The sequence below is a fragment of the Macrobrachium rosenbergii genome, chromosome 11 (genome assembly GCF_040412425.1).
Source record: "Macrobrachium rosenbergii isolate ZJJX-2024 chromosome 11, ASM4041242v1, whole genome shotgun sequence".
NCBI classification, from domain to species: domain Eukaryota; kingdom Metazoa; phylum Arthropoda; class Malacostraca; order Decapoda; family Palaemonidae; genus Macrobrachium; species Macrobrachium rosenbergii.
In genome coordinates, this window is record NC_089751.1 from 46,988,117 (window position 1) to 47,001,548 (window position 13,432).

Genomic DNA, 13,432 nt, shown 5'->3' on the forward strand with positions numbered 1-13,432 from the left:
AACCAGTAATCCGAACTAAAAACTTATTTGGTCTTTACAGTTATATATACTCCCCAGACTTGATTATGTTAAACTATTAAAAAAAAGAATGAGGACTCAGTGAATATTGAGGGCTTAGATAATAACATAAAATCCTATGCGTGTGTAGTGTTATTCCGTCTGCTGGAATGATGTGTTAAATTGTATAGGCAAGGGTTATGTAGAAGTGTACGTTCATCCAGTTCAGATGGTTACATTTCTCACGAATAATGTGTTGAAGGCGAATGTTCGATAATAAGATACAGTAAGTATGATTAAATAGACTTGAAATAGTCGAGGTAGGTACTGGTAGTATAAGTCTTTAAAATCTTAGAATACAGGGTAATGCGAAAGGACGAAGAAAAGATATATAATAGGCCAGAGGGAGATGCAGGCAAGTATAAAAGGAAAAGTGTAATGTCTGGTGGATAGCTAAATGGGATAGATCTTGATAAAGATGACAATAAATTCTTATTTTATACTGAATATAATAGGTTTGCAGTGACAGCTATATATTCCCCGTAAGGGGGGCCGGGTTTATAGTGCCGTCAGTGCACCTCACGGGCTGCACTTTAGGCATTACTGAAGGTTCTGTGCAGCGTCCCTTCGGCCCGTAGCTGCAACTCTTTTCATTCCTTTTACTGTACCTCCGATCATATTATCTTTCTTCCATCTTGCTATCCACCCTCTTATAACAATTATTTCATAGTGCAACGGCGAGGTTTTCCTCCTATTGCACCTTTCAGACCTAAGTACTCTCAATTTCCTTTCCACCGCTGAATGACCTCATAGGTCCCAGTGCTTAGCCTTTGGCCTAAACTCTATATTCAGTTCAGTCACAGTTATAAATAAGTATCCATTTTAGAAAGTGTCACCACAGATGAAATCCAGTAATATAGCGGGAGAATTATTTGAAGTAAATTATTTAAGATTAAATAGTACGTAATGTCTTTTTTCTATGTTTGTAGGTAAAAAATGCATATTGGACAATATTTAATTTCAAGAACTCGGTTATTTGATAAAACGGCTGCTTAGCATTTCAAAGGCTGCCTCTGTGAGTAAGTAATTATTCATGCAGTGTTATTCATTAAATATAGCGAAGTCTAACCAGTGAATTCTTTTGTAGAAATATGGTTGTCCATACAACAAGTATTTAAAATAAATATAAGTAAACAATAGCCGAAGTTTCTTTGGAGCAATCGAGTTTTCTGTACATCGTATAATCGAGGCCACCGAAAATAGACCTATCTTTCGGTAGTCTCGGTATAATGCTGTATGAGCCGCGGCCACGAAACTTTAACCACGGCCCGGTGGTGGCCTGGCCTATATGGGTGCCAGATGCACGATTATGGCTGTCTTCAACCTTAAATAAAATAAAAACTACCTGGGCTAAAGGGCTGCAATTTGGTATGTTTGATGATCGGAGGGTGGATGATCAACATACCAATCTGCAGCCCTCTAGCCTCAGTAGTTTTTAAGATCTGAGGGCGGACAGAAAAATTGCAGACAGAAAAAAGTGGACAGACAAAGCCAGCACAATATTTTTCTTTTCAGAAAACTAAAATTAGCACAGATTTTATCCTTAAATCCCCACTCTTTAAACATAATGAATTTGGGTGCATGTAACGGCGTATGGAATTTAAATAAAATCTAATTGAATTAACATCTCTGAAAAAAATGAAATGCTGGCCTACACCGACCACTTTATAAAAGCGAACGCAACAATATTCTTGTCACAATTTTAAGGCAGCGTACAAATAGATAGTAACACAAAGGCACCCGCTGTTTGTAATTTGCTGTTTCTTGAGAAATGAATTTTGTAGTATAGTTCGGTCGTCTAATAATTCTGCACAATAAAAGGAAAAATGAAAGTTGGCTTTTCACTTTTTTGCTCTGAAAACCGGTATTCTAGGACGTAATACTAAAAAAAGTCATGTTATTTCAAGGGGATCGTTGGACCCTGGACCCAGTCAGGCCTTCCTGTTTTCCAAGTGCGTCTTGGTAGAAATATTTTCGTTTTCCGATTGTGTCAACCTTATCTTCGTTTTATTACGTATATGATATCGAAAACTAATTGGGAAACTTTACTGTTGAGATTTACGAAACAAACATGACTTATTTTTTTCCAGTTTACGTAATTTGTGCCTTATTATTTCTCACAAGATCGGAATTACATGGCCGACTGGTTTTGCACTCACGTCCTCTCCTCTAAGCAATGTTTTTGTACTCTCTGACCTCGTTGAAATTGAGATTTATGAGCCGTACCCGTTAAGTTGATAAAATGATTTGTCTTAAAATTGTCAGCAGTGTGATACGTGGAGACATATCAACGCGCAGCTTGTCTCGTTTTGACAAGGTGTCTTTACGAGAGTAGGAATGTCATGTGACAGTTGTATGTGACCCCAATTTCACTTATTTCCTCGGTACCACACGGTGTTCATGTATACATACACATATATATGTATATATATACATATACATACATACATACATACATACATACATACATACATACATACATACATACATACATACATACATACATATATATATGTATACATGAACGCCATGTGGTACACACACACACACGCACACATATATATGTATATAGATATATATATACATATATATGCATATACATACATACATACATACATATATACTCACATGTACATGCCCGGTTATTTTCACCAGAAATTAATTTGGGAAACATATGAAAGCTTCCCGTCAGACATAATCTGCGGTCTTTCCTGGAGCAATCAATAGTCCATTTCCGTCGAATTATTGTTTTGGCTAAAGTTGGTTTTGTCCAGTACGCTTCATAAGTTCCCGCAAATCTGTCAGTCTACCAACGAAAACGTACCAGGGATCGGCACCATACTGCACCAAAGTGCGCTGTCTCTCAGTTTATCTGTCGATCGATCGATCGATCGATCAATCGGCAGAGAGAGAGAGAGAGAGAGAGAGAGAGAGAGAGAGAGAACTGGTAAAAGGTAAAAGGTATGAAAATAGAGACTCCACCTAACGTACACACTCACATGCACGCAGAAATATTTAAGGTCACAAAACGTACATATAAATGCACTATATAGATACGTGGATCGTGTATAGAGATAAACATAAGACTGATTCAGACAACCGTACATCAGACATACACAGGTCGGGGAAGAGAGAGAGAGAGAGAGAGAGAGAGAGAGAGAGAGAGAGAGAGGGCGAGCTTACACATGTAAACTTACCTGAGACCGTATCGACCCAGAGAACGACGAGGTGTATAAGCAACAGAAGCATTCGACGAGCAGACCTGATGCCACCGGTTCTGTGGCCCCACCTCAGGCCCCCCCCGGCTTGCCAGATCCACCACCACCACCACATGGTCTTCCCCTTTCGTCAGCAATGGTGATGGGAAGAAAAATGAATCGCGGAAGGGAATTTGTGCGAAATTCAGAGTTCACTTGCCTATTTCCGTATTCCCTTTTTTTTTCTTGTTTTTTTTTTAGACTGAATTTGCTGCTTTCTAAGTATACTTTTGTTAGTCAGAGATTGTGATAAATAGCGATTTTGTGGGAAGAATATATATCAGAGACATTTGAAAACTGACTGATGTCTCGTTTTTGCGTTCCCTATTAAACTTTTATTAGGGTGGAGGGTTATTGGGGGCTGCAGGTCATTATTTGAGCTTGTTCCTGTTGATTAAAAATGCGGAGTAATTTTGTGATTGATTTGGATTTATAAACTGCACTAATGACTTTTTTTCCCCTCTTCTTAATACTCAACACTCAGTTTGTTTCATGTTCCATATCTAATATTTCATACACTTTTGACGTTAAAGTTTCTGTGTCTTGTGTTCTGTTCAACTGTTTTCATTCAATCGATTGTTGATGGCACTCGGAAAGGGCACTTTTCAGTTACAGTAAAATCCCTTCACACCTGAATCAGTGAAACGGAACGAAAAAAGTGCTTGACCCGGAGAATTGTTTTATTGTATCGTCCTCTCCTTAATCTACCTGTTCCTGTTCTTTAAAGGATACATTCAGCACGCCTTCATTTACGCCTCCTAGGGAGTCCTAGAGTGCCACTTCAGGGATGACCTGGAGATGGCCTTGTTATGTCAACGACTTTAGCCTCCCTAATGTCCTACTTAACTCCTTTTGTTTTGCTTCGTTGAGGGTCCTCTGGAGTAGGTGCTCCTCCTACTCCATCTACTTTCATACCAACTCTTCAAACACTCGGCGTTTCCTGTCTGGGTCCAATTTCAACTCACGAAAAATATATAGAGTCGTACCCGGCACCTTTTCCGCCCTTTCCCATCAATGAATCCATTCATACTCTCGATGAATTAAATTTATGGCAGCCTCGAATGGAACGGACTCAGACGAACCAAAAGAGAGAGAAAAAAATAAATAACTCGCAAAAAAAATCAAATCACATAAAAGAACTTCGGCGTTGTCATTCCCTGATGATTTTGGAAGTCGGAAAATTAGAACGAGTGTTTCACTGGGTTTTGCTTTCTCACTTGCTCTTTCTCTCTCTCTCACTGGTGGGGTTCTTATCCACCACCATGGCTGGGAGAACGGCTGTCTCTAGTTCTGGTATCCGTTGCGAGTGATTTCCATTTCGCGAACATTTGTGATAACTGGATCGTCTGGAGGAACACAACACTCACTGCAGTCTCTTTTTCGCTGGGAAGTACTCGCGGAGATGAGCGGCTACTAATAGTACTTCTGGAGTAAATGGTAAAAAGACACGACCCGGAAATAACATGTGACTGCCAGTGGAGCGGAGCGGCACATCTCTTCCCTTGCAGAGACACACGTGTGACTGAGGTGCCAGGAGTTGCAGAACGGTCTTTTATACGCCTCTTTGGGAATACAGAAAACGAGAGGTTTAATGGCTCCTGGTTGGGGGAGGGGTAGTTCTGGGGGTTTGCTAGTCTTGGGACAATGGATTTACGCATCGTACGTTCGTGTGTATATCTGTGAGCTTGTCCAGGTGTTACAAGAACTCCAAGGCCACAGAATTCCAGGTAAATGTGACGCATAGCATCGGAGAGAGAGAGAGAGAGAGAGAGAGAGAGAGAGAGAGAGAGAGAGAGAGCACATCAAGTGACATCATCCAGCAGTGCCTTTTCGTGCCATGCACCGCTGGCGAAAAAATGAATTTGAATTCATGTATTCAGGACTTCCCAGTCATAATTTATGAGGGAAGGAAGTGCAGGTTTTATTTTCACTCGCTTCCCGGCCGAGTCGTCGTCCTTGAGCGGTTCTCTCTTTTCCTTTCCCCTTAATTTTGCATGGAATTTTGTTCTTGTAGCTGGTATTCGTTCTTGACTTGACGTACGAGGCTTCGTCTGTCGATCATTATTAAAATAATCCGTAGCTGAGCGACTGTGTTCATAGATTGGAATAAATCACTGAATTAAATTTGATGGCTAAATTAAATTTTATGGAATTATTTTGAGTAGCAACGTTCAAGGAACGGGTGTGCAATTTTTTTTTTAAACTGAACACGAAATTCGAAGCGAGGCGTAGCCACTTAAAAGTTAGTTTCTTCGGGAAATTGTCAGCTGTGTTGAGAGGATTGTTTATAGCGGTTCAGAGTTGTTTGTCAAGCTTCCTAAAGTTGAAAAAAGAAACTTACACTACTGAGTTTGCATGAGGTATAAAATGATTTCTCTTGACATTTACAGTATTATAACAGGCAATTATTTCCTTGCTAATGATAGAAAGGGGATATTAGATCAAATCAGAATCCATTCAGATTGTAGGATGGATGTGTGTTAGTGGAATTGCAAATTAGAAGTGAAAATGAGATCGGGCATATACAGTCGGCTGGAGTCGTTTAATATATCTGAATCATTGTGATTTCTCAGAATGCGGGTTCGATTCCCGCAGAATTGCTTCATATTTCTTACATCTGGATCTAAGGTTTTGTAATGACAAGCGTATCCAAAAAGTGTGACGAATTCGAAAAGTTAAGAGGGCATTGTGGCTATTACAATTATACACACACACAAATATATGTGTATATATATATATATATATATATTTATATATATATATATTTATATATATATATATATATATATTATATATATATATATATATATATATATATATATATATATATATATATATATATATATATATATATATGATTTATAAAACGATATCCCCAAGGTATAGTGAATTAGATATTAATTGGTTATTTGTGCTTTGGTGTTTGAAAGTCTGAAAATGTCGAGTGTAAAATAGTGATTAATATAAAAATATAAACTCAAATGAACACCTTTCAAAATAATCTCATATTCACTCGTTTGTTACAGGAAAACCATCTATAGATGAGTCACGTCTGTGGTTTTCTAAGAAACTCTGGAACCGTCGTCATGAATCTGTCAGTGAGTGGCTCGGACACATGAATGGTGGTGACGCAAGTCGAGATTTCATTAGCGCTTTTCCATTTCACCTCTGCTAAAGCGGTTGAGGGAAGAAGACCCCCGTCGCGCTCGTCGAATTCTCGGAATTCATTGTACTTTCGATGTGACTCAAGTGCTTTCCGAAAGTGTTTGCCTTGCTGTCCTATAAAGAGCAGAAGTTTTAGAAACGCAGCTACGAACAGGGTTATATTCCTTTTTAAATTAAAATCAGTCCTGCGTGGGTAATCAAGCATTTATGTAACGGAGAACTGGCATATTTTTTCGCTTGCTGTTTAGATTTAATACAGATTCATAGGGTATATAATGTGTATAATGTGCAGGTACCCTCAGAAATGAGGGTGATATATGACAAGGTCTTCATTCACTGTACTTATAGAGGGGACTAGGGCTGTTCCCGGACTAGAAGATGGCAAGTCTAAACTTGAGAGTTCAAGACCCACAGAATAGTGGTGGTACACACAGCAAAAGACATGTAGATACATATTGCATTTTTACATACATACATACAGTACATACATACATCACTATATAGAAAAACAATTATATGGTGGGGTGTAGTTTTTGCATATATAGTGTAGGAGACTGGAAAAGAGCTACCTATATATATATATATATATATATATATATATATATATATATATATATATATATATATATATATATATATATATATATATATATATATATATATATATATATATATATATATATATATATGTAATTCTAATGAAATGCTGTCAATTGCGTCATTGCTGAGTCAGGAAGTTGGGGAAAACTCGCTGGTGTGCAAGCAGTTAGCTTGGCCTGGTAATTCCTTGGGTGCAGTTGCTCTCAGGTTCCAACTTCTTTTAGACTTGTATGGCCTAGTGGGCAGCGCCCTTGCCTTTCAATTGAAAGACCTGGGTTCAATCCTGATATGAGTAGGAAATCTATATATATATATATATATATATATATATATATATATATATATATATATATATATATATATATAATTTATTATATGTGCTTGGTTTATGGTTGCGTTTTGTTTGGTTGTCTGCATGAAAATTCATATTTATACTTAAGCACTGAAAATACCCGGATTGGTTCATGGAAATGATTAGCGCTATTTTTCTGTCCTCTGAATTTTTTGGTTTTAGTCTTTTCATGCTTTCGCTCATACCCTTCGCCTTTTTATTTTATTCTTTACCATTTAAAGAAAATATAAAAAAGACGGAAACCACTTGCTTCTGATACTAGTTATTTTTTTTACCTTCATGCTTTCCTAATTTTTTTATTTTTACAATTAGAGAAAAATAAGTAGAAAGATACCGTACTCATGAGTGCAACGTCGGTGACTGTTCCTGGTGGTGGGGGGCGGGGGCGAGGGAAGAGGAAGGTGAGGGAAGGAAGGAGGGAGAGAGACGCATGATGAAACGGGAGTGCTTGGAGTGGGGGGAGGGAGATGGGAGACGCGAAGTGAGGGGTTTGGGAGGACAAGAAGAGATACGTGTGGGCGCTCGATGTCTAATGGTCTGGTAAGAAGCGGCGTGGGCGTCTGCAACGGATTTATTGGTTCCGTTCGGTGCATCAAAGCGGCGCGGATGCTTGGATGTGTATTGATAGCGCGAGAGAGATCTTTACTGAGGGGAAAATAAAGGCTTTGTTTTTGTATCGTGTTCGCGTTGTGTTTGAGTGGGATTTCCCCCACCCTCACCCCCCCTTCCCCTCCCCCGCGTTTTCCCCCCTGGTGGTCGCTCGCGTTGCCTCATGTCCCCCTTATGCAGGCTGGAGGATCATGAGTCAGCAGTTCTCTCTCTCTCTCTCTCTCTCTCTCTCTCTCTCTCTCTCTCTTTGGAATGCATTGGCTCCGCTGTGAGGTCTCGTATCATACTCTTATATCATCTTCCTTTTCTTCCCCATAGACTTTCCGTGTGGTTATTGATGTGTATTTTATACAGAATGCGTGTGTGTGCGTTCATATAAATACGTAGGTTATGTTATAAAGGAAATAAATAATAGTCTTTTCTCTCTGCAGGAACATTTGAAACCACGCACACCAGCGAGAGGGAGGTTATCTCTTAGACCAATGTTCTAAGAACAAGCTCATAGATCTATTTCAGCTCTTGCATAGATATATCTGTCGATTTCAGAGCAAAAATAGAATTATATTCCTCTTCTTCATAGCTTTGGGATGTATGTGGTAGCCTCATTTTCACCAGAGTGCGTGGGTTCGAATCCCTCCAAGGAGGCAGAGGGCTTAATTATTTATATGTACGTATGTTTTATATATGTATATATATATAATATAAATATACACAATTTATATATATATCTATATATATGTATGTGTGTATGTATATAAATGTATCTTTAGAGTATATATGTACTGTACATGTGTATGTATGTATGTATATATATATATATATATATATATATATATATATATATATATATATATATATATATATGTGTGTGTGTGTGTGTGTGTGTGTGTGTGTGTGTGTGTAATTATACATTCATATATAAAAGTCTTAAGCAGTCCCCCGAACAGAGTATGGCTGTAGAGAAAAAGCCAGACGACGCACAGTGTTAAATTCATACTTCCATTGCAGAATCATGGTTGAACCCCTATGCCAAACGCCTTCACAACATTAGCGATATAATTTTTTTTTTATCCAGGTGTGCAGTTTATGTATTTAAGAAAACATGACAGGCTGTGTGGCCTCATAAGTCTGTTTAATACCGTGTGCACGCATGGACGTGAACACAACATCACAAATTGATAAGCCCAGATATAGAACTATAAATGAGAGAGAGAGAGAGAGAGAGAGAGAGAGAGAGAGAGAGAGAGAGAGAGAGAGAGAGAGAGAGAGAGAGAGAGGAATTCAAAAGTATGAATGTTTGGATGCGAGTAAAAGAGTATCTGTTATGGATAGTGATTGCAATGACGAATATCCATTTTTTACCATCTGTATTACGAATTAAGACGAAAGATATCAAGTGAGAGAGAGAGAGAGAGAGAGAGAGAGAGAGAGAGAGAGAGAGATTCAAGACTGGAGAATAATATGTTAAATTTTCGGTGGAAATTTTACTCTGTTAATGTTCACGGACATTCGTAATCATGAAATCTGACGTGCTTTTCAGGAAACTTGTTTGTGAAGTGATTGAATTATAAAACAGTTGCGAAAATACTGGATCTTACAGAAACTCTCTGGAAACAGATCTAGATAAACTTTGAACCCCACAAGGTCATAATTGAGGAGGGAGTCCATGTGAGAGAAAAATGTTTCCAACAAACTGAAGTTTGGGTAGAGCCTGGTCGCCGTATACTGCCATTTTCAGCCTTTTCAATTTTGTTTTCCTTATGTTCAAGTACAGGGGTTGCTCATGTCGTATTCCCACCTTTATATAGTTTTTCCTTTTAACGTTTTGTCTTCTCATAGTATCTCAATTATTCATCCTGTTCTGGTTATCACTTTCAAGGATATAATTGATCTTCTCCCAGCTCTTCGTTCTTAATTGTTCGTCATCATTATTTGTGCTGTCTAATAATCTTCATTACACCATTGCAATGTTGTCTTCCAAAGCTTATCATCCGTCCTCCATTATTTGTTATATTTTTTTGTCCATGGCATCCTTTTCATCCAATCATCTTCACCCAGTCCTCTTCGCCCTCCTCCAATTTCGCCAGTCAATGATATAGTTAAGTCAACCCTTACAAATCCCATATCTATCTTACAGGTTTTCTGCTCCGTTGCTTTTCCAGATCTATACTCGCTGTAAGAGTCGGGCCTCGATCCTGCTGCCTCCCAGTATCCTACCTCCTTCATCCTACCACCCCCAACCCCGCAAAACCCCTTCCTACAGGGCTGCTGGATCTAGTGGGTCCTTTAACCTCCCGGTATCCCCCAGAACGCTGCAACCCCTTTTTACCCTCGGCTGGCAGGACCCATCTCCTTTTTGCATCTTTCGTTATTCGACTTCCATTTAGGGCCTGGGGATTTGTAGGGTCTTTTTCACTGCGTGGGTCTGCAAAATGTAGCATCGTAATAATGCATTGGCAGCAGAGAAAGGGCGGAGAGGTGATGTGGTATAAGGACGTGCAGCAATAGTTGTGGTGGCTGTGTCATGTCTGATACTGTTCTTATTTTTTTCTGATGAATATATTGATCATGCCCCTATGTCCAAAGGAGATTTTAGTGCTTCAGTTTGCTTTGCGTTTCGCTTGGGGCTTACTCGTGTCCACCGATGGACTCCAGCAAGGAAATAGTTTCTTAGAAAGTTCTTCACCTAAATATATGAATGTTTTTTATAGTCTGTTTATTAATCAGTTATAAATTCACGTACATTGAAGTTATTCTGTTATGGAAGCAGCAGTATTCCGTAGTATAGCCGAAGAAGCAGCGATTTATATCCAGAGAGCCGCAACAGAAGTGTAAGCTTGGTCAAACATAACTAACAGAAGTTACAGCTTCGATTTATGATAAAGGTAATAAGGTTTTTCAAATTATGAGCTTAGCCCATCATGATCTTACCTCGTGCCAACACTGGTATTTCATAAAAGTGGAAGTTATGTGTCTGAGAACATTTGGCAACACTTCTGAGGGCACGGTTCCCTCCCCGTTGTAAAACAGAAATACATCGTGGGGTTTCGAATATGCTCATTTCCTCTTGTTATTATTTTTTTGGGCTTGTTTTTGTGAACTAAAAATATCACGATGATTTGCGAATTCTGTTTCCTTCAGTAATAATGAACGTTCTTCATAGATATAAAGGGTACTACAAAAATGGCCTGAATTTTTAAATTTTAAAAAAGATGAGAAGCCGAGTAAAATTTGATGGTTTTTATTACAGATATATCCAAGGCATGATTCTAAGCCTGTAAAGAGGTTAAATTAAATAATTTTAAACTTATGAACTTACGAAGATGAACTTTGGAGTGTCAGATGCCTTAAATGTAACCAACATTTTGAGTGAACTTGAAATCATTGGTCATATAATCAGCGCCAAAGCTCCAAAATAGGATTATACTTTCACGTCCACGATTTGCTTAATAACACTGGTAATTAGGGAGTCTATTTCTTAGTGGGTTTGCTATCGAAGTTACTTATCTCAATGAGGCAATTGCGATAGGAGAGAGAAAGGAAAAATATCGATCTGTTGAATCAACTTAGAAATGACTGAAATCCGTTTAGGTGAGGATTATTTTACCTAGGCCCTTTTTTTTTCTTTTTCTTTTTCTTTTACGTAGGATTGGCCATTCAAGTCTGTAATTTCCTTTCCTGTCTACTCTTTCGGTCTGTATGTTTGTCTCCACCCATTTACTATACACAGAAATTGACTAATATCCAGAGCACCCAGTTAACTGTATAAGATAACAGACAGGGTAGGTTTTTAAGTAAACATGAATCTTACCGTTCCTTTCCTCGTCCAGTGCTGGGATCGAATTTGGGTTCCTCGGTTTGTGAGCCGAACACTTACAATTGTGCCACGAAGATCATGCACGAGAGAGAGAGAGAGAGAGAGAGAGAGAGAGAGAAGAGAGAGAGAGAGAGAGAGAGAGAATAACCTGTTTGAAACTCTCGCCTTTAGTTTTGTGTACATTCAACTTCGAACATTTAAATATTTGGCCATTGGCTCACATGGAAAATATGGGTAGACGAACATTTCAAAGATAAGAAAAAGGTCATCCCAGAGTTACTCTTTGGAAAAGTAGTCATATTCCAGAAATAGTGGGAGGGAGACCGTAAGGGCTTAGTCTCACAGACACAGACAAGATGTCAGCTTTTAAGTGGGATAATTCCACCAGAAACATAGGTCGGAATTTGTTGTGTTTCTTAAAAAAAAAAAAAAAAAACACTGTATATGAGAATACAAATCCTTTTTTTCTTTCTTTCTTTCCTTCCTTATTCCGTACAGAAGACGATCTAACACGCGACATCGAAAATCTACGTAGAACTCTTACGTAGGCACATGTGACTGTTTGGGTTTCTGAGGTGCCTCATAGAAAGCTATTCAGATGTGACCTCCTTTCCTCTATATTTTTTTATCTGCTCCCGGTAGAACAACATAATGAAAGAAAGACCTTTCTTAGGAACTATGGAACGACTCCAAATGAAGGTCTGGATTTCGACTTTAATAGTATATATTACAAACTGAAAAAATTCACTCCCGAAAACTCTCTCTCTCTCTCTCTCTCTCTCTCTCTCTCTCTCTCTCTCTCTCTCTCTCTCTCTCTCTCTCTCTCTCTGTATCGTTGGTTTGTTAGCCTATGAATGTTTGTGTGTGTATGTATGTATGTATGCTTGTGCAGGCTCCTCTCTCTCTCTCTCTCTCTCTCTCTCTCTCTCTCTCTCTCTCTCTCTCTCTCTCTGTTGATATATATGGTAGTCTGTCTGTCTCTCGTTGGTCTGTTAGCCTATGAATGTTTACGTGTCTGTGTGTATGTATGCGTGTGCAGGCTCTCACACATTTTCTCTCTCTCTCTCTCTCTCTCTCTCTCTCTCTCTCTTCCTCTTCCTGTTCCTCTTACGCTACGTGGTTCCAATGAGTCAGTTCTCCGCATCTTGTACGTCGGGTTAAAAACAAAGCTGTTTAATCTCTCCCGCGGACGAAAGGCGAACTTCCTGATTCTAGTTAGGATGTGTTTTTCATTTCCATTTTCGTTTTTCTCTTTTCCGCCTTGATAGACAGACATTGTCCGTTCCATTGTTGAGGATAAGTTCGGATATAGCTGCCTCTGTTACTCTCTCTCTCTCTCCTTCCTCCCCTCTTCCCTCCCCTCCTCTCCACCGCCCCCGCACCCTCTTTCTTTCGTGCTGGTAGAAATGGGATGACCGCTCACGGATGCATAAGGCCCATTATGTTGATAAAACGGCAGTAGCTACAAATATCGGCAGCGTGAGGTCGACTGGGTTCGTGCCCGAACTAACAGGTTTTAAGTCAGTGTGTGACTTGTTATGTTTGTATAAATTCATGGGCATATGCTCATTTTAT

At 39.0% G+C, this 13,432-nt stretch overlaps 1 protein-coding gene and 1 long non-coding RNA gene across 2 annotated transcripts in view; one reads left to right on the top strand and one right to left on the bottom strand.

Moving 5' to 3' along the window:
* LOC136843413 (uncharacterized) overlaps nt 1-5,022 on the bottom strand; it is a 112,673-nt gene extending 107,651 nt beyond the window's left edge. Inside the window, exon 1 of the mRNA XM_067111844.1 lies at nt 3,255-5,022. Coding sequence (XP_066967945.1) covers nt 3,255-3,390 — 136 coding nt within the window. The 5' untranslated portion in view covers nt 3,391-5,022. The remainder of the gene's footprint in view (nt 1-3,254) is intronic.
* LOC136843415 (uncharacterized) overlaps nt 1-13,432 on the top strand; it is a 192,244-nt gene that overhangs the window by 143,353 nt on the left and 35,459 nt on the right. The window lies entirely within an intron of this gene.